At 31.8% G+C, this 23,200-nt stretch overlaps 1 protein-coding gene across 1 annotated transcript; it reads right to left on the reverse strand.

The window, feature by feature from the left end:
• Positions 1 to 3,014: 3,014 nt before the first annotated feature.
• Positions 3,015 to 10,223, reverse strand: LOC136230051 (protein CUP-SHAPED COTYLEDON 3). Its single transcript, XM_066018987.1, has 3 exons — positions 10,012 to 10,223; positions 5,681 to 5,946; positions 3,015 to 3,668 (listed from the first exon to the last, which is right to left on the reverse strand). Exons 1-3 carry the CDS (start codon positions 10,178 to 10,180, stop codon positions 3,228 to 3,230), a joined length of 876 nt encoding a protein of 291 aa, XP_065875059.1. The 5' UTR covers positions 10,181 to 10,223; the 3' UTR covers positions 3,015 to 3,227.
• Positions 10,224 to 23,200: the final 12,977 nt, after the last annotated feature.

Consider the following 23,200-nt stretch of genomic DNA (forward strand, 5'->3'; position numbering starts at 1 on the left):
GGAAGGCAAGTGAGAGGATCTCCACCACCTCCTAGATATAATAAAAATCCACATGCTAAGTCATTTTCTTTCAAGTGTTTCTATCGTAATGGGTCAGTGCGTCACTTTAATTGGTTCCCGAAGAAGAGGAATGCGAATATGGTGGAAAGGTTTGAAGATGACAATGAGGATGATGATGGTGTCTACTATGAACCCCTTGAAAATGATGAGTTATAGGATACCCGTGTTGTGCATGTTGTGAGAAGGTTGTTTATGTCCAATTGAATTAAGGAAGACCAAAGGCACCAATTATTTCGAATAAGGTGCTTAGTACAAGGTGGGAAGTGTAACATCATTATTGATAGCGGGATCCAAAAGAATATTGTTAACCAAGCCATTGTGAAGAAGTTTAGTTTAACCATTGAAGCATATCATAGCCCATATAGTGTGAGATGGATCAAGAATGTGGGAGAGCTTAGAGTCAATCAGAGGTGTAATGTACTCATTGTGATTGAAGACTATAAAGATGAAGTTTATCATGATGTGGTAGATATGGATATGTGTCATATATTGTTGGGAAGAATGTGGCAGTATGATATGGATGGTAAAGGCTACTAGAGAAAAGATGAGTCTCATGCACTATGTCATATGCGAGGGGAGTGAGATTATAAGGGAGAAGGTGGAAGAACTACTTGAGATGAGGTATGTTCGATAAATTCCGAGTCATTATGTGGTTCCAGCATTGATTACTTCGAAAAGAGATGGCACTTGGAGGATGTGTATGGTAGGTAGGGCCATAAACAAAATCACTATCTGATACAAATCCACCATTCCATGCTTTGATGGTATGCTAGATCGAGTGGTTCCAAGGTGTTTTTCAAGGCTGGCTTGAAGAGTGATTACCATCCAATTTAGATAAGAGCAGGGGGGATGAATGGGAAGACAGCTTTCAAAACTTGGAATAACTTATATGAACGGCTTGTGATGCTGTGGGGGAACACATGAGAGATTACCTCTTCAAGCTCATAAGCTATTCAAACTTATCGTTGGAGTACGGATAAACACAACTACTAGTTTTTTCTAAAAAAAAGAGGCGATGTCCCGAGAATAATGAAAATCATCTAAAATTACTGGAAAATAAATGACAAGAAAGCTGAGAACTTATTAGTGGGAAACAAAATCAGAAGATCCTTAATAAAGAAGATTACCAGTTCCTCAACAAAGAAGGCGAGTAGTAAAATGTAATATAAGAAGGTATTTGAAAAGTTTTGTTTTCAATTTAAAGGAAATAAAGGTGATTCATATCCTATGTATGAATGAAGGAAGCGTGGCATTACACGAGTTGGTGGAATAACGATTTTCTCCAAAATTCGTGCAAACATGGTGAATATCTAATTGAAAGCAGAGTAATGATTTTATAGGGTTTATAGCCCGTAGCTAGCTGATACAGTATGCGTCACACTTTTAGAGGATGCAAAACATTATCGAGAGAGTGTTTTTCTTTATAACCACTAATGTTACTCCTAGCCTTAAAAAGACTAAACTAGACTTATAGTTGGCTTCTAACGACGAATGTGAATAGTTGGTACTTACATTCAATTATTGAGATTCGACTTAGATCGAGCATTTGGTCCGTTCTTCCCAAGGCGATATTTTTTTCCTGATTAGACTATCTTGAGGGCGAGCCTTGGCGCAACGGTAAACGTTGTTGTCGTGTGAGCAAGAGGTCACGGGTTCGAGTCTTAGAAGCGGCCTCTTGCCAAATAAATTGGCAGGGGAAGGCTCAGGGGCGGAGACAGCCCGGAGCCCGGGGGGGCTGCAGCCCCCCGATCTCCGGCACCACCCCTGAAGAACAGTAGTTTAGTTTTGGATAGCCCCCCAAGATTATTATAGTCATACTTATACTATAAAACGCGAATAAATAATGTAAAATTAAAGTGGCACAGATGGTTTTAGCTGTACTTAAAGTTTCTCTCTACATTCAAAAAGTCACAGGTTCGAATTTGCCCTTCCTCAAAAAATTTTCCCATTTTGATTTTTTCTCTAATCTTCCCCTCCTTATTTTTCTTTTTCTTTTCCAATTTGATTTTTTCTCTTAAATCAAAATGTTTTTTTTGTCCGTCCTACCTCATTTTTTTTTTCCATTTTGATTTGTTCTCTAATCTGCCCTTCCTCATTTTTCTTTCCCATTTTGATTTTTTCTCTTAGATCAAAATATTTTTTTATCCAATTATAACTTTTTCCTTCATAAAAATATCAATGTAAACACTTAATTGATAAAAAATAATATACTTGTTTAAAAATGGTAATTTAGAAAAATAGCCTTACACTTATAGAAATTTTTCATGTCAAAAAAACTTATAGAAATTTTTCATGTCTATATTTTTCAGGTTAGATACTTTTAATTTTTTTAGTAAACACACTAAAACGAAACAGGTTTATCATAGTGGAGGCTAAAAAAATTTTGCCCAACCCTGACGGGCTGGACTTTCGAAAATTAGCCCATCCCGTAGAGCTAAAATTAGCCCCCCAGATTCGAAATCCTAGCTCCGCCACTGGGAAGGCTTGCCCCCTGTACATCCTTGTGGAGAGACCCGGGCAATTCTGTATCTGCCTCACAGGAACACGAAAAAAAAACTCCAAACCGGATCTTCCTTGAAATATATATAATACCTTGACTGAGAAGAAAAAAGGAAAATAGAAAAGAGATGGTGGAGATTAAAGGGAAGAAATTCACTGATATTCTGATACCACTACTTTTTTTGTTTATAAGAGAATATTAAAACCAGTACAGATTGAACTGGAGGACAGGAAATGACATTGTCCAGAAATATGCTTATATCTATACTAGCATAATACACGAATATATGAATAAATATATTTAAAGATTTTCCTACGGAATATTTAAAAATTATTTAATTCTATATTATATGAAATAATAAATCGTAAGAGGATGGATTCGAATCCACATTTTTTATACTAAACCTGATTAATTAAAAAACTCATATAAAGATTTGTTTGGATACTAACAAAGAATACTACGTATCATTAAATAATATAAATACATAAATATAATATAAACTTTGTACAACAATATATTTATAAAAAATAGAAATAAAAATAAAACCCTAATTGACTAATACAAGCTTCCTAAAAATTTCGAAATCAAACCTTCCACAATCCAAATTAAAACCCCAAATTACATCCTTTAATCAACAAATTAATTGGATAATTAATTAAAATTAATTTCATAGGAAAACCATACTATTATTACCCATCTCAAATCTCATGTTCTCCAAGCTAGAATCTCCTGCATCGAAGTTCATATCATCCCAAATGAATCCGAAATCCTCACCGTTGTTGAGACCTTTTGAGGTTATATCAGGAGTAGTAGTTGTATTATTAGTTATAATAGGATTGCTATTATTTCTGTCTTGGTGAGAAAGCTGGAGAAGATTGAGCAATGAGTTTTGATCATGATGGTGATGAGGTGGAGTTAATGATGAGGATGATGATAAGGAAGTGATCTGCTGTTGGTATCCACATGGTAGAGATTGGTGATCTGTCATTGAAACTGATGGTGTTGTTTGAAACATGAAGTCTGCGTCGTATTTGTTGCTGCTGCTGTCGTTTTGATGATCACCTGCTGCTTTGCTTTTGTGAAATACTCTACATAACACCCAGTCCTCCTGCAATTTTCCCACAATGGATGATTTTAGCTCTAAATTTTTAATTCTTTCAAAATTATACATCAATTAAAGTTACTTTAACAATCTAGTCCCAAAATAACCTCAAAATTATGGGGAGGTGCCAATTTGACCCATATAGAAAATATTACTAATTTAACTTCAGTATTTATGAAATAGTGTGAATTTAACCTCAAAGTTTATGAAATAGTGTCAATCAAACCCTAATATTTTATCCCTTTCTTTGAAAATTATATTTCATGTACATGATAAGGTATAACCGTACCAGTTTATTTGGACCAGAGCGGATAATATCTACATGATATTAAATCACATTGTTACAGTTGGTATCAAAACCGACTCTCCATGTAAGATGTGTTGGTTCGGAAATAAATGAGGCATAAGCTTGTAAGCCTATAACGGTCCGATTTTGAAGGGGTGGCAGGGAAGTAGAAGACCTGAGCAAGGAACACCCCTAAAGAAGGATGATGAGAATAAGAAGGAACTGAATCTCACACATGGGAAGGGTGTGACTCGGGTATATTATTAATATGAGGAAATGTTTTAAAATCGAGAGATCCAAGAAATTGATTGGGACCAAATAATAACGGATCCAGGATTCGCTGAGAGATGATGCTTGTCCTGATTTATGGATGCTGAATTGATATTTTTTTGAGTGTTTTTACATGCAAAAAATTAAAGACCCGTTCACCGGTGAACAGTGGGTGCTCAAACCCCCATAAAGAATCCGTCCTTAGACCTAAATTGGATCAAACAGTAACATACAATCTGATTCTAAGGAAGTAGAATGACTTTAAAGGACGACAATGAGATAATAATAAATTGAAAAAGTTGTTTTTAATTGTTTTTGTCATTGAATCGTTTTAACTAAAAGCTCGAACTGATAGTTAAAGCCCAATCATAGATCTTATATTAATCTCCGACAGTTTTAAATAGATGTAAATGCGTTTTAAAGCTATAAGATCCGAAAATAAATAGGATTGAAGCAGACAAAATCAGTTTGGTAAGCGAGTGTGAGATGAATGATTGAAGGAATATAAAATAATTTTATGCATGCAGATGCAGGCAGATGCATCAATTATTAATGGAAACGAACAACAGAAATATGTGAAACTGAGAGACAGACAGAGAAAGAGAGAGGGACAAGTGCATGCCTGCCTTGTGCATATGAAATTCTTCCAGCATCATAATTCACTGCTCACTGATTATGCCCACACATACTAAACATCAATAGACATCTCACAACTTATGTCTTTCTTTCTCCTAATTACCAGTACTTTAACCTACATATCTTTATTATTTACGGATCAATTTTAATCTTAACGTTTAAAATTATACAATTTTAAAATTATACAATTTTATTTCTAACATTGGTAACAAAGAGAAATTTTACTTTAATGTTGATAAATTGTGACAATTTGAGCTCTTACTTATGAATCTTATTATCTAAACTCTATAATTGTGTCATTTTATCACTAATTAGTAATAGGTAAAAAACATATAATTATATGTGCAAAAAAGATTAAATTTTTTTTAAAAAATATATTGCATTTGGTAAAATATTAACATGTTTTTAGAAACATTAGACATGTAATTGGGGTAAAATAAGAAACAAAATATCTGAGTTTTATAATTTTATCTCAAACTAATCCAACTTGCGAAAGTTAAGTATAAACGTAAAGTATTTTTTACACGGTGTTTAAGGGATATTCTTTCTATATTATATATATAAATACTTAAAATAAAGGTGTTGGTATCTTTAAGATTATGGTTTTAAAAAAAATGGAGAGAGAGAGTTGGGAAGAATCTGAGAGAGTGAGTAAAAATGAAAAGGCCTTTAAAATCTGGAGTTCGAATTTTAATTGATACAGAAATAATTAATTGGGGGAATACGAATCTAAAAAGTGTTTAACGAGTCTCAAAACCGAGTAATAAAATAAATTAAAAAAGAATTAAAAAGAAATGAAAATAAAGAAAAGTGGAGAAATAATGACCTTAGGAGGCATACGAGGAGACTCAAGGCGAAACTCATGCATGATCCAACCGGTCTTAATTCCGTTAGGAGCTCTGTTCCGGTAGAAAACCAAGGTTTTCCTCATCCCAACGATCTCCCGGGTAGCCGGGTCTAGAACGGTACGATCTTTTCCGGTGGCTTTCCAATATCCAGATGTGGTTGCCCGGTTGGTTCGGAATCCGGTGGCATATTTCCTGTCACGAAAGCTGAAGAAGTACCACTCATTTGCATTTAGCTTAGCCACCTCTGTAATAACACAACAACAACAACTGGGTGAGTTTAGGAGTTTGTTCAAACTAACCTTTCATCGTAACAAACAAATCATCACGTCCACGTCAACATAAAGAGTGTTAAAACCGGTTATCTTTTTTAACTTTTTCTGGGATAAATTAAAAACGAATTTATCTTTTGGGTGAAAGTAAATATTGACTGTTAATTTTATTCTTAATGATGATTAGTCTATGTCATATTATGAGTTATATTTAAGAAATCTAGCTAGCAGTTGAAATAAAGGCTGGGAAGAAAACCAAAGGAGTTTCTGAGAAACAAGTTAAGAAAATCATAATTATTGTATTAATAAATTAATTAAGGATATGCATTAGAACAAAAAACTTAGGGATATGGTTTTGTATTATTAGGATTTTAATTCATAAACTCATATGATTATGTTATCAACTTTGATATTCCCAAGTGTAGTCACACTCCGATTTCTATTTCTACTTCAACTTCCATTAATATCACTCTATATTCTGTCTATATATGTTCTTGGTTTTTTTTTTAAAAAACAAAATTGGATAATCCTAATCAAATTATCAAAAAATATATATATATATATAATAATTATAAGTAATTGTTTTTCAATTTTCACTGAACACTTATATTTCTACTCTTTGAAATAATAATAATAATAACTAAAAAGGACAACCAAAATGATATTAAGGGATGATTGGTTGCTCATTTTTCACCGATTGTTTGTCTTTTCACTTTAAAAATAAGAGTTTTAGGTGTTTGGTTAGACACCACATGTTTGCTGTTTACAGTTGAAAAGTAGCTTTTTCATAAAAACAGAGAATCTCTACTTTTCACCGATTGTTTGTCTTTTCACTTTAAAAATAAGAGTTCTAGGTGTTTGGTTAGACACCACATGTTTGCTGTTTACAGTTGAAAAGTAGCTTTTTCATAAAAACAGAGAATCTCTACTTTTTGAAAAAACAACATTTTCAAACAACAAACAACAGGTAAACCAAACGGGCCCTAAATTAAATTAAGTACCCGTTTGATTTAATTTTTCGGAACTACTTTTTAACTTTTAATTCTAAATAAGAGATAGAAAGTGTTGGTAAAATTTTGAAACATAAGTTTTTAGCAGAAAAATCAACAAACATCTACTACATATCATCAACAGCAAATAGAAACATGTGAATCAAATAGACCTTAAGTAAACTGTGACTGAATTACAAGATTTTTTCTTAATGGGTAATGTCCAAATTTGCTCCTTATTATTTTTGAGGAAGTGCAAATTTAAACCTAACTTACGAAATGATGCAATTTTATCTCTATCTAACAGAAAATTTGCACGAACTGATTGGCAGTTATTCGACTCACACATCGATCTTCCAAATAGATTTTTCGATAAACTGAAACAATTTCATTCATTTAAACAGATTGTTTATCACTATTTTATTAAAATAGTAAACATCTTAGGTTTTTTTTTTGTAATTAATAACCTGTATCTAGGAGACTTAAATATTGATTTAGCACGTTGTTTGTACTGGATTAGTAATAAAATAAATATTTTCAACATAGTTCAGGTTTAAAAGGGCAAAGTGCCAATTAAATTATGATTTAAATAATAGTAAATCAGTATATTTAAATTTTCTGTTAGGTAAGGGTAAAATTAGTCTTGTTTGGAAACGTTAATAAATTTTTTTTATATAATTTCGTACATTAAAGATAAATTTGCACTTTCCCAAAACTGCAAGGAGGGCAAATTTAGTACCCATTTGTTTTCATTTTTTGTAACTGCTTTTTGCATTTTAATTCTAAACGAGAGATACAAAATGTTTGGTAAAATTTCAAGCAGAAAAATCAACTAACATCTATTATCTATCGGTAAACAACGACAACAAATAGCAAACAAGAACAGGTAAACCAAACGGACCTTACACTGTATTCCTATTTTTAATAAGCAAACTCTATAGTAAAATCAAGATATTTTTAAACTAAGGTGCAAAGGAGTTAAAGATATTACTTGGTAGCTTGTTTAATCATAAAACACAAGTGTTGTTTTTCTTTCTTTCTCCTTTTGTAAATGATAAAGAAAGAAAGATAATTGTTATTACTATGTTTGATAATGAGCATATAGAAAACATGCATTGGCCCATTATTTGACTCTTGGAATAACAAGAATCAACCATTTCATACTTCAAGAACAAGATTGTGAAGTCACCTAGCTATATACAACCCTTCTCTTTACAGCATACACCTATTCTAATTATAGCCTATTATAATTATCCATTAATATTATTATTTCCTCTATGAATTTCATGACACGCTATATAAACAGTAATTTATATAAAATTAGAAGTTTAGACCAAGAAAAGAAAGAAAAGTGAAGTCAAATTAACAAGAAAAAAAGGGAAAATAATCATCACAAGTTGTTTCCAAATCAAAGTTTGCTAAGGACCATATATGTGAAAATTAGCTGTATCAAGCTTCTCTTCTTCTTCTAATCTTTGGTACTTTCACATTCTGTTTTTAGACTTTCAAGTTTTAGATAAAGATCACAATTTTGTAATTATAGACATTAAATTAATCAATCATTCTTGTTTTTTATTCATTAATAGAAATTTATGACAAAAAGATCATTTTAATAATTGAATACCAGCTAAAAAATTGCATGTACATGTACTTACTTACAGTTAGTTACTAATTAATTATCCATATAAAAAAATTTATATTTTTTTAATAAGTTCTTGGTAGGTAATAATATTGTTTGAGAAAATATATTTCATTTTCCTCAAAAGGTGAAAAATAAATAAAAACTGTTTATAATGGGGAATACACGGTTTTCAGCATATGAGACTTGCCAGGAAAGCAAATTCTTGGATAAGCATCTCTAATTAGGTCTAATAGGAATCTATAAATTAAAATAAAATATAAAATAAATTCTTTTGTTTTTTTGTCTTTGAATAATTAAAGATTTCATACGTATCCTCATTATTTATCATATGAAAATAATATGAAAACTGATAAGAAAATATTAGCAGAATTCAGACTATGAAATATTGGTGTAAATTATCATATTTTTATTAGAAAATTCGGTGGATTGGGATCGGGATCGGGATCATAATAGAAATTCTCATAACGCGTACTTGTCTCAAAAACGAAGAAGATGAAACTATTTGACGGCTGAGAAGACATTGATATAACTGGGAAAAGAAGAAAGCTATTCCTAGGATATTGACGTTAGATTAATTATTATCCCTTTAAATGATTTCAGATTATTTCTCTATCAATGAAATTATTTGAGGAGTCAAGTAAGGTCCAACTATTTTCTTAATTACTTCAAAGCTCTTAAACTTGCAGTTCAAGAACTAAAAAAATAAAAAGGATAAACACAAAGAAAATCAAGAATCAAAGAATCAAGAATCCAAGAATCAAGATTTTTGTAAATTGAAACACAAAAATTTGGCTAAGGCCATCTCAAACCCAGCATCAATGAGATTTGATGCTGGTTTCGCTCTCTAATTAGCATCATACATGATACTGTATCAAAAAAAGTTGATGCAACTTTTTTATTATTTTATTACTTTCTTTTCGCTTTTTATTTTAATAAAAGCTAGGAGCAAACAGCAGAACAGAAGACAGACAACCCAACTAGGTTGGCACCCTCACACCGAACTGACTGTCTGATGATTTACTTTATGCATAGAAATATAATTTTGTGATTATTATTTGGATGGAATATTTTTGTTGGAGAGAGAAAACCATGAAATGGGTCGGATAAATTTACTGTAGCAACACCAAAACAAAAGGAGAAAATGAGAAAAATATGATTTAAGATAGTAAGATAGAGATTGTAGTCTCATATATGGAAGATAACTACTACAAAAAGCTATTGTTAGACCTTAACTATCGGCTCAACCTTTTAGGTTAAATGATTTCTTGATAGAGCTTTCTTAGAACAAGTGATTGAGAGTTCGAAAAGTTCGAACAAGTATAAACTTTTGGTTGAAATGAAGGTGGCATTACCATGCAAAGAATGAAAGGAAGAATAGAGGAAATAGATAGATGTTAAGAAAAACATACCAGGAAGCTGCCAAGGCTCACAAGTATGCAAGTCAATTTCAACCAAAGTACCCTTTAAAAGTTGTTCATTAGTAATCTTCTTAAAAAGATAATGGCAAACAAGTTCTTCATCACTTGGATAGAATCTAAAACCAGGAGGCAAACTTGCTCCAATATCTCTAAGACCCATTAATGAAATATGCAAGCAATACTTTAAAGGGGAGAATAAAATATTTAATTAATGTATATAGTAAAGAAAGAAAGAAAGAAAGAGTTTCTTTAAGGTTTTCTTGGTATGGGCTATGGGGGGAAATAGAATATAAGAGAAGAAGAAGAAAGAGTATGTATATATAATATATAGATATATTGATACAATATTCTTTGAAAGGGAGGGGGTCCATGCTTGTGTAACTAGTTAGTTATAATGAGGAAGTTTCAAGAAAGACCATTTTTACAAGAAATCTTCTCTAATTATTTTAAAAGCAATTGATGCACAACTTATATATGGACAAAATTCCAAATTTACTTTTTTTCCTTTTTTTTTTATTGTTGATACCTTCCAAAACACCCCTTTTAAATTTATAAACAATCCTTCAATTTTTAAGAATTACATCCATATTTTTATTTGTTTAACTCATATAATCATAGTTTTTTTTTTTTTGGAGAAGTGTAGGTATATTTCTTTGAATGATCTCAACCATTTCTAATATATAGCACTTTTGAATCCAATGAATGATAGAGTCATCATTTGCTTGTTTGATGTGTAAAAAAGAAAAACCAAGCTTTATAAATTTGTTATACGCCCCTACTTAGATGGAAAAGGAAAAAAAACCCAACTCTTCATTTGATGAGATGCAATGGTACCTCACATGTGAAGATGGAAGGGTGGATAAAGGTAGAACCATCCATTATTCATCCCTACAGTGATTCTAGGGTTGTTAATGAGTCAAATCAAGATTGAGCTTGGCTAGGTTTGATATTGACTCGTTGATGTTTTGAGTCGAGTCCTCTCGAGTCGATCTTGGACCGAGCTTGACCAGATTTTGATTGAGCAAACTTTTACCAAACTTTGATAGAGCTTGACTAGAGTTTGGTCGAGCTAAACTTTTACCAAGTTTTGATCGAACTTTAACCAAATTAACATATGAGGAAAAAAAAGCCTCATTACATACTGCACATGAGTTTAAAAGAATTATATAAAAAACAATCATTTGTCATGGTCGAACTTCAAGAATAGTAGCTGCTACTGGTGGCCAGAGAAAACAAGTTCACAGATTGTTGACAGTGTTGTAAAAATCGGTCATGTCGGTGACTAATCGGTCGATATATCGGTGATTTTTACAACACCGACCGATTTTATATAATTGGTCGGCATAAGTCGGGAGCCCGATTTTCTTCCACCTAGGCGGTTCAAATCTGGTTAAGTCGGACAAGTCGGGTTAGGCGGAAAAAATCGGTTGAAACAGGTTAAAATCGACTGAAATGGGTTAAAATCGACCCAATTTATAAATTACAATTAGTAAAAAATAATACAAATAATTAGTATTAACTAATAACTATTTTATTATTTATTTAAAATAAATATTTATATTTTTCTATTATATAATATTTATTATTATTATTTTTAGATAGTATAATTTATATTTTAAATTCGTTTATATAATATTTATTTAATATAAATCTAAAAAGTAGAAAAATACAAATCCAATTAATCCCCGATTAATCTTTGAAGGTCTTGTCTGCCCGACTAGCGCCTAGCGACTTTTACAACACTGATAGTTGATTGTGCTATTGCCTACGTGGATCCATATGGACAGTAGTTGTTAGTACTACTGGTGTAAATGATAAATTATAGAGAGAATTGAGAAGAGAGAAGTAGATTAATTTCTAATATCTCTATTTTGAACTTTGAATACTTAATTTTCATATTAACCAAAATCTCAAAGGGTAAATTACACTCATGGCCACTTAACTTTATCCATTTTAATATTGTGGTCACTGATTTTCAATTCTTAACAGTATAACCACTGAACTTTACACTTTTAACACCGGTGGCCACTTAACTTTAACTAACTCCTCAAAATGACCGTTAACGATCTCAAAACAAAAATATTCAAGAATTAAAGTTGTTCAGAACGACATTTACCATAAAAGTATATGTTTTGTTTTCCAAAATCACATTTTTTGGAGCTCTCTCTCTCTCTAAAAATTAACTCTCTCTCTCCCCCTAACCAAACAACACCTAAATGATCTCAAAACGAAAATTTTCAAGAATTAAAGTTTTTTAGAATTCCATTAACTCTTTGAATTAAAGTTTTTTAGAATTTCATTAACTCTTTGAATTTTTTATTTTAAGGCCGTTAATGGTCGTTTTGAGATGTTGAGTGGCTACCGGTGTTAAAAAGTGTAAAATTCAGTGGTCATACCGTTAAGAATTGAAGTTTAGTAGCCATAATGTTAAAATAGATAAAGTTCAGTGGCCATTCATGTAATTTACCTTATCGAATTGAACTTTGATCAATTGAGCTCCTATAGTTTAGGAGCTATCCTGACGCATTACTACTTCTGGATGCTTTCACACGGTCGGAGGTATGTCGATACCCCTTACACATGCCTCTATTTACGGGCCACGTAAAAGTTTTATTTTATAAATTCAATTATAACGATAATGGATAAAATTTTACCATCTCTCATTACAAGCGCATCTACATTTTGTTTAGAAAAACATTAGTCTTAATTAACCATGGTGTTAAGAATTTTATGAACTCCAAACAAATATAACTTAAAATTTCTTTCACATATATATGATTTGATCAAGTGTAATTTCGATACATATATATGATCAACATTCACGTGCCCTACACGTTGCCAAAACTGAAAGAAATAATTGATATCTTTATAATTATATAATATCAAGCAATCATATCCAATGAATGTCTATATTCTCCTTTATCATGGGTTATTTTTGTTTCCCTTTTTTTTCCTTTTTTCTTTTTTAATATTCATTATTGTCTTTCTTTTCAAAAATAATAATAATAATAATATAATATTGATTATTGTCTTCACTTTACCAAGGCCTCACACTAATTTTCTTCTCAAAGTCCTCTCTTTGCGTCATATGTTATCTCATATGTTAAATCAATAACAATCCCATAGCTCTTTAATTTCCCTCCAAATAAATAAATAAATATAATTTAATTGTTAAATATCAATTTCTTTAATATAATTTAGATAAAAAAAAATTATTTAAATTTAATGAAATAATATTGAAATTGAGAATTGGGGACACCTGTTGATAAATAAGAAAGTTTTGATAAAAGAAGCTAGTATAGAAATTATAACCTCAAAAATGACCATTAAGAAGAAAAAAACAAATATCTTTACTGTAGAGTTAAGAAATTATTGAGTTTGCAATGTAGGAATGGATATATGTAGGGCAAATTCAAATCATATTAACTTATATCTAGAGATCATGTATAATACGACGCCGGCTCATAATATTAAAATTGAAAATTTTTTCATTAAATCCAAATATCTTACGTTGATTAATTATGAAAAATAAAATTAGTTTAATTAATTAAATTAGGTTGCATCCAATTATTCCATCAATTGGGGGGCCATTCCTAAAACAAAATTCCCAAGAACAGAATGTCCCAAGCATCATGTGATTGATATAAGACCTAACTAAAATTGAAAAATTAAATAGCTGGAAATTTAAAAAAAAAAATCAAATAATTAATTGAATAAAATTGAATATGTTCATCATGAACTAAAAATAGCTTGGAGAGTCCCATCTGTTCAATTTTAGATCACACAAGAATAATTTTGGATCCTTGCAGTAGGTGGGCCATTGGGCTTTGTGGGGGCCCACTAATGATGAAGGGAATTGGGCCCACAAAATATAAATCATCCATTATTTCATTTTTTTTTTATATATTGTGAAATGAAACTTATCTATTTATTAATTTAATTAATCTGAAAATTTGATTTTGATTTCCTGATGAGTAATGTTAGAAAGGCAATAATAATTATGGAAATATGGACAAAAGAGTATTTGTCATAATAATAATAATATTGTATCATCTGATTATAATAATAAAAATGCTATAGAGTAGATGATGACTGGACTTGGTTCACCCTATGTATACATTGCTTATAGCCTGACATTTAATTAATAATAGAGCCCTTTTCTTCATTTCTCAATTTCACTTCTTTTCAATATGACAATACAAGAAAAAACCATCCAAATCTATTTTTCAACCTCTAAAATCTATATTTATTTATTTTTATTGATTTTTAGATTTATATTTAGTTTATTAGAATATGGGTAGGGTACACAAAGTACATCTAACATTATTTTCAATACTAATTTCATCTCTAGCGTTATAAATAATACAGTTGAAAGTAAGTTTAACAACGTGAGTGGATATTGAGACTCAATTTTAAGCAAATCTATAGATTTCCACTTTGTGCTATATTGGATCTCATTCAGACTTCTAAGAGTTCTAAGCTCTTAGATATCGCCACCTGATAAGAAATGTTGACCTTTTCGATATCATTTTATTATTGGTATACAACCAGTTTTCTCCTATTTTGACTAAGAGTCTCCACTATTATATGAAGGGGTTCAACTCCCTTTATAAGGTACGACATACACTATAAAATACTCTTAAAAATTCAAAAACTCTGTGTTTACTATCTTTTTTACATCATAAACCGACTTGAAAGTCAAAGGATCGCTTTCACTGATTCGACCAAGCTTGGTTTAGTTTGCAAGAAGATTTCTCTACAACTTTGCACTCAATTACTGCATTGCTTCTCTAGTCTAGAACATAATATGGATCACAAATCTTCTAACAAGCAGAAGTTCATGCCATGTTATCATCAATGTGGTAAGCATGGCTTGTGATCATCAATATGAATGCTTTAGAGATCGACACATGAGTAATAGGTGCGACCACGAGTGCGACTACTTCCACACCTCTAGGGCTTCCCCTACAAATATGGACGACACCTTTGTTACCCATATTTCTCACATTGTGATATAAAGCACAAGCATCTCAATTAGGACTTCAAGAGCACTTCAGGTTCCTCCTCCTTAGGAACTAGGGAATACTCCACTAGTGATATAGTTCCGATGAGCAAGTTTTGTAGAGGTTAGCTAGCACCATTAGTTCTAAAGAAGCCGATGATTTAACAAGACTTCGGCATCACAATTTTTTGTCTAGTTTTTGTGATGAATATAATTACACCTTAGCAACTGGTTTGATCGAACGAGTCAAAATCCAAGTTCCTAGTAAAATTCTATACAAACCATCCGAGAGGTGATAGTAATACTTTAAATATTTTATTTTGAAGAGATATCACTACGTATCTCTACGGTATATTTTTATGGATTTTCTATAATTTTTCTGATTTTTTCTGAAAAACCTTGAAACACTGTGTTTCCCATCGCACACCGAGATGGGAACGAGATCAGAAAATTTTAAATTATTTTCCCAAAAACAAAAATTTCATTGCATATAATTCATCATGAATAAGCATTTACAATTTATTTCAGATTTGTTTGATTTTTTTTCAACCCCCTCTACTCTATTTCTTGTCATCTACTCTAGAGTGGCTCTATATAGAGCCGATTGACACAAAAAATTATCGTTTAATTGCACATTCTGACATGAACGGAAGGGTCTGAAAGAAATCAGAAAAAATCGAGAAAATTTTTCGACATTCCTAGAAGGTAGAGTCGGCTCAGGTCTACTTAGCCCGTTAACTCTACTCATCGATTTCGGTACAAGTTTAAATTTTAGGGATTCGTTTTCCTATAAATAGTTAACAGTTTCACTTTCCAAGAACACCAAAATTGAGAGAAAAAATAGCTTTGAATCGTAAAAATAGTTTTTAGTATTTTTTAAAACATTTTCTAGAGAGAGAAAGAGATAGTAGAGAGAGAAAGTAGCACTTTCATTTTTTTTATTTTAATTCAAAGTTAGGGTTTCAATTAATTAATAACCAACAACTCAATCATTTTTACCTTCATTTGGATTCATTTTTAGAGACGGGAAGGATTTGACGGATTAAAATAAAAAAAACATTAGAGACATGGTCCAAGAGAAATTTCTGGGAAACGTAATGACATTTTTATTTCATTTTAAATTAATTTAATTTATTTGTGAATATTTAGAGTTGACTTGAGGTTAAAATCATTTATTTTCAATTTGATATGAATGTTCAAAGTTATCTCTGTAAAACGGGAGCCAAGTCAGTAATTCTTCAAGAACATAGTCAAACAATGCCCTTTTTTTGCCTTTTTCAGATTTTTTTTGTTTATTTTCAAAATGTTTTTATACTAAAATTAAGACAAAAATCTAGTTTTTTTTTAGAAAAATGTGTTGATGTTTTCGTTTCACTCTCCCATTTTGTTGAGGATTCAAGGCACATGAAGTCTCAAATAAAATTCCATTCTCCAAAAAATAATCATGCAAAGAGTTAAACTCAGTCCCATTATTATCTTAATATCTTGTACAAAGTGACGTTTAACCATAGCAACAAAGTTAAGGAACGTATGTTTAACTTTAGTTTTATTACTCAACAAATAAATCCACACTCCACTAGAATAATCATCCACATTTGTCAAGATATAATGAGCCCCGACAAGTCTAAATAAACTAGTTCAAAAAACAACTAACTTTATTATTGCTAATGAGGAAACTACTTCTAGGTTTCTTTGCACGCGAACACACATCACAAGCATGAATATTTTTCTTACTAGAATTACTCACAGTCAGAATCATCTTCAGTACTTTCTCTGAAGGGTGCCCCATTTGTTAATGCTAGAGATCAAATAAAGAATCTCCATCTAGAGCTAGCACCTTCACTTAAGGAATACCACAGAAAAAATAAATTCATCCTTATGTTCACCCACTCTAATCACCTTCCTCGTCAATCGGTCCTGTATAACACATAATTTGTTAGTGAACTAAATATCACAATCAATCTCATCAAATAATGGAGTCACATAAATTAAGTTGCAAGTTAATTGAGGCACATAAAGAACTTTATGAAGTTTCAAACTTTCTGGTAATACCACGGTTCCTATTTGGTCTACCTGTTCGAACTTCCCATCTCATAATCCCACTGATGAGTTTTTCAACTTTCTAATATTAGTCAATAAAGATATATCACAAGTAACATGATTTCAAGCACCTGTGTTAATAATCCAATGCAAGTCTTCACTATCGTTCTTACCATGCAGTTTATCTTTGTTTTGGCAACACTAAGATAATCAAGAATATATTGTAGCTAAGTAGCAGTCACCCCTGTCAAACTAGATCCTTCATATACTGTTGTGCCTACCGAGGTACGAACCACCCTCGCCCATTTATCGTAGTTCTCACCATGAACTTGCATCAGTGTGATAATATTCCATAGACCATCGGTTGATTTAAGATGTTACGTCAAGTCCATATTTGGTTTCTCTGAGTTTCTCCTGATTTATCTGTCATCGAGAAAACGTATTTGGTTTTCACAATGATAAATCGCAATTTTTTTTTGTGTGAATTTAGAGTTTGCTCATTGAATATTTCTCATTGATTTTCCTTTTTCACAATAGTATAAAATACAAGCTTATTTATAAGATAAAATACTCATTTAATCAAATAGAAAACCTCTTTCCTAATTACAATACAATTCCTTGTTTTCCAAGGATTTTTCTATTCTTAATTAGAAAATTTTCCCTAAACTTAATTAGGAAATTTTTTCTAATCTGGATTAGGAAAATATCTCCTAAAGTATCTCATATTTTAATAATCTCTTTCCAAAATTCCTCTTTCTTGACCTTGTCGAGTCTGGTAGGATGAGCCAGTAAGATATTTTGCACACTAGATTATGCTTTGAGGGATTTGTTTTTAAAGAGATAGATTTTAGATTAATTCTCTTTTTATTTTATGTTTTTATTTTTATTTTTATGTTTTATCATGATTTTTATAAACGTGTCGAATGTGATGCAATTCAATGAAACAAGTGAAAACATAACTTCATTAAACATTGCTTGTAGATAAACTAAAAAAGAAACATAAAAATTGATATCAAATAACAATCTCATTCTTCAGACACATCTCCCGTAGTACGCCATCTCACTGATGAGTTTGTCTAGTTGTCCTGACAGTTGGGCTCCTTGAGCGCCCGATACCACCAGTCGTGTTTGCATTTTGATGAACTTATGAGATATGTTCCCAACTCTAGGCTCCTTGATCGTTCGATATTACCAATCATGCTTGCATGTTGATGAGCTTATGAGATATGTTCCCATCTCTATCTACTATAATTCTTAGAATTTCAGCGACTTTGACGATCTATCACCATTCCTGCATGTTGATAAGTTTGATTTTCCGTGTGATAATATTGCACCTCTCTACACATGTTCTCATGAATCTCACGCATGCAGTTGTCGAATTTCAATATTGCACTCACGAACTTTTAATGTAACCGTATGGTCCAAGCCGCCCATTGAGGCCCAATGATCATAATTGCCGGATGTCAATATTCTTTAGTCATTATATAAGGATTGAGTCAGTCAAAATATACGTTAGAGTATGTAATTAAAAATGATTTAAGATTTAGAATTTTTATTTTGCAGAATCAAACCAAATCTTGTCCGAAGACATTAGACATATTCAAATCTATAAGATAAAAACAATTCTCACCACGTAATTCTTAATGCAAGAGTTTCTATTGATAAAAAAGAAAAGGGCTTAGAAGATTTATAAAATAATAGCAGAAATTTAGAAATTTTAAAAAAAATAGGAACTAGGGTATAAAAATGAAAGAGCGTAGGTAAGGTATATAGTGAAGAGAAAGTCAAAAGTACCCTTTGAAAAAAGAGTAGAATACTTGCAGAAGAGGTTAAGAAAGAGAGCTGTAGATGTCATGATGGTGATTCAAAATAATGGGTCATTTTCGCCATTACAATGATTAAGAGAATTTTGTAGTTGATGAGGAAGCGACAGTTATTAATTTTGTTCGTTATATATGATATTGTCGGAAACAACACGCCCAATTACCCATTTTATATTTTTTTTAAACAGGATTAATAATTAATTAATTACTATTTTCTTTGTTTTATCCACAAATTAATCAACAAATTTAAATTAAATGGTTGTGAACTTCTTTCTTATTAGTATTTTTTTTTCTTTGCTTCATCTTTACTTTCATTTTTATTAACATTTTCTTTTAAAAATTATAGCTATTCTGAGTATGTTAATGAGAATTTCATTGCTATTATATTGACAACATCGCCATTTCAAATAAAGTATTTTCCATAGTAGTAGCGTATAATAGAGCACCGTCCAATACGTTGACAACTCTCATCATATAAAATAGTTTCAGCATCTAGTTTCAATATTTTTTTGTTATATGAGCCCCGAGCAAAAAGAAAAGTAAGAACATAATTAAATAAAACAAACTAATACTGCTAAATGAGGCAGATATAAACCCCTCAAGTCAGTAACTAACAGCTCATGGATATCTACAGGAGGTACATCACACTTGTGATAGTCTGAGGACAATTGTCTTGCGGAGTTTACCATCCAGTCTGCTGAGCAGTTTCCTTTTCAATAAACGCGGACCACCCTTACCAGTCAGTTCCGTGCGAGGAACTCATGACTCTTCTCCGAGAGACCATGGAAACAATATGATCAGTTGAACAATAAATTTACAATCCAATTCAATGATGAACGTTCAAAAATCCTTATCCATGTGAGTTTCAATCCATGATATAAGCCCCACAACTGATGAGGGCATCCTTTCGTCTAGTATGATCCCGGAACCAAGAGACGAGGCCCGGGGAGAGCCGACTGAGGAAAGGAAGAGCAAAGGCAGCCATCAGGAGACGCGGGGCGTGCGTCCCAGTACGCGGAGCGTGGAGCCAGCTTCAGGAAGCAATTATATCCAGGAGACCAAGTACACGGGGCGTGCTCCCATGGACGCCACGCGTGAAACCCCACCAGCCTGAGTTTCCAAGTCTAGGAGGTCAAACACGTGGGGCGTACTCCTAGGGACCCCACGCGTGAAGGCCACCTTCGTGAGCTCCCCAAGTCTAGAGGCTCCAGTACGCGGGGCGTGCTCGGGGAAGGAAGACTTCTCCACCAAGTTCTTGATTGTTGGGGACCATCTCTGCCCATATGAATTTACTGTTTTGCCATTACTCTTTATTTACTAAGCTACCCTTATTACTTCCCTCCCCATTTTGGTCTTATCCATGATGCTAGAATGAAACCCTACCTGAGGGCTTTGGGGTCCTTTTCCTCTTATTTGGATGGAGTATATAAGCTCCTTATTTTGTAATGTTAAGCAACTTTTATAAAATTAATATCAAAGCCTCCATTGGAGTTCAAGGTTCATCCTTATTTTGGGTTAATCCAACCTTCAAATTTAGTTTGAGAAAATTGAAATCTTTGTGAGTTTAATAAAACTCACAGTCGACTTTAATCTACATCAACAACTCTGTCATAATGGAAGAGCAAACACCAATGTTTATATTCCGGTTTCAACCCATGTAACACTCAAACATAAGACATTGTTAAAAAAAACAATAATAAAAAAAACTCCTAACCGTTCCACCTAAAAAAATATATTATGAATTCAAATATATATATATATAATATTATTTCATGTCTTAGTTTTTTTATATAAATTAATTTAAATAATTATTTGGAGATTGAGCATAAATTTTCTCTCTCTTAATTAAAGTTATTACGTATATTAAAGGAATTTAAGGCATTTCGGTTCATCTATTAACTAATATAAATTTACTTATAGTTAGTTATTTATTATTAATGTGCTATTACTGTTAGCTATTTATTATTAGTTAATTATTTATTATCTGTGGTAAAATTGTGATTAATTGTTGTTGTTAGGAGAAATTATACAATACATATGTCCAATCAAATAATGTTACTTCTACACATTTATTTCTTAATATCGTATGCATCTCTCTCTTGATTGGTCGTATGCATTACACATGGTTGATAGTGATGTAGAGCATCTCTTCACGGGTTTGAGTCCGGACAAAAGGAGTTGGAAGAGGAACGAAGCACGAACGATCAAGCGAGAAAATGAGCAAAATAGCCCCACACGGCATGCCAATCATTCTGCACGTCGTGTGGAGTAGGGTCTGATCCAGGGGAGCTGGCACGAAGAAAATACACTCTTAAAGTCAGAAACTGATCCACACGACGTGCCACTTAAGTCGGCGTGTGGGTATGCCCCTGCCGGAATTGGTTGAGTTCTGAGCTCTTTGCAGCAGCAACGCCATCTTTGGCGATGATGCTATTCTTTTCGGTGATGGAATGTAGATTTTCAGCGACAAACTTTTAACCTTTAGCGACGATGAATCAACTTTCCAGACCAAAAAGAAAAGACATCCAATGTTAGGGGACAAGGAGACCAAGGCTGCTACAACTTCTTACACCTTTTAGTTACTATATTACCATTTTAACCATGCTGTTTGTACTATTCTTTTAATTGCTTAAATGTCATTTTGGCATTTCCTTCCTACTCTACTCCTTACCCATCTTTGTTAATTGTAACCCTAGTTAGACTTTTTAGTCTTTTATATTTCTTTTTGTTGAGCTATATAAGCTTCTTAACTTGTAAAGATATTCAACTTTTATCAAATATAAACTCTATCTTCTTCATTGAAGCTTGTTAAGGTTTCTAACCTTCAACAATGGAGGATCTTTGATTTCCTACGGATTTAAGCCGTGAAATTGAGATTAATTCTTAGTTTAGCTAGAGAAGAAATATTTTTGTTAGTTACGATTAAAACTAACTCGTCTCGATTTAATCTACATTATATAGTTTAAGTTTTCTTATATTAGTATGTAAAATGTCTTATATAGTCATTGTTTGCATCAAAAATAAAGTTTTTGTTGATGCATATTTTAGTATACACTTTCCATGCGAGAAGCTTTTCTTTTTAGGAAATATTTTCTTAAAAGAACTCTTTAGGAAACCATCTTTCTAAAGTGAACCTCAAGGGCAACCAACTTCTTATAATGTACCTTAGAGGAAACCAACTTTCTATAGTGTACCTTAAAGGAAATCAACTTCCTAGAGTGAATTTAAGGAGATACTTGAGATAAACATATGAGATCATGAGGCTATTTAATATTCTTAACGTTTATTTTATGAGACAATTAAAAAGCAAGAGAGCTGGAAAGTGTCAGTACTCAAGAAGTGAAAAGCAAAGTGAAGCAGTTACTCAAGACGTGATTTGAAGGCGGAGAAAGTGACTTAGTGGAAGGAAGTTACCGCCACCTCTATAAAAGGAAGAAATTACGATGGAAAAAAGACAATTCAATATAACTCAACGAAACTCAACATATATACATTCTTTCTAGTTTATTTCTTGCCTTCGTGAATCATGTATTAACCATAATCTATGTTTATGTAAGGTTTTATTCCTTACCGTTTTCATGTTATTAGTGTACTCGTGTTATCTAATCAAATTTTAGTATTTTAATTTAAAAAAAAGCACGCAACAAAAGTATATATCAACACACACAAGGACAAGTTTTCTGTAAAATACTAGTACCATTTTGTGAAAATTAGATATAAATGGATTTTTCGTTTAAAAAAAGATATAAGTGGATTTTTTATTTTTCTCTTCCGTTCTTGTATACCGACGACGAGAAGAAACAAAAAATATAGGGTTAAGGTACAAAAATACCCCTAACGTTTTAGGTCATGAGCAATTTTATCCCTAACGTCTAAAATGGTGCAATTTTGCCCCTAACGTTTGTAGTCAAGAGCAATTTTACCCCTAACGTTGGTAATTTGGGTCAATTTCAGACACTATTATAAAACAAAGATATTTTTGTTCATTATTTTACACCAATTACATATCAATTCATTCTAAAAAAAAGATTTCATATTTTTTTTGTAATTTAATAATAAAATTGGAGATTAATATTTATAAATTCGGTGAATTTTTTGAATTTTTTTATCTAATTCGTACAAAAGACAGTATATTTTTTTTTATTTTTTTTACATCCTAACATATGTTTATGATTTGTTACTGATAAAATGATGCACAATTGAAGTGTAGATGATAAGATTCATGACTGAGAAAACAGTTTCATGAATTATTTCTGAAATTGACCCAATTTATCAACGCTAGGGGTAAAATTGCTCTTGGCTACAAACGTTAGGG

Source organism: Euphorbia lathyris, chromosome 5, assembly GCF_963576675.1.
Source record: "Euphorbia lathyris chromosome 5, ddEupLath1.1, whole genome shotgun sequence".
Taxonomy (NCBI): domain Eukaryota; kingdom Viridiplantae; phylum Streptophyta; class Magnoliopsida; order Malpighiales; family Euphorbiaceae; genus Euphorbia; species Euphorbia lathyris.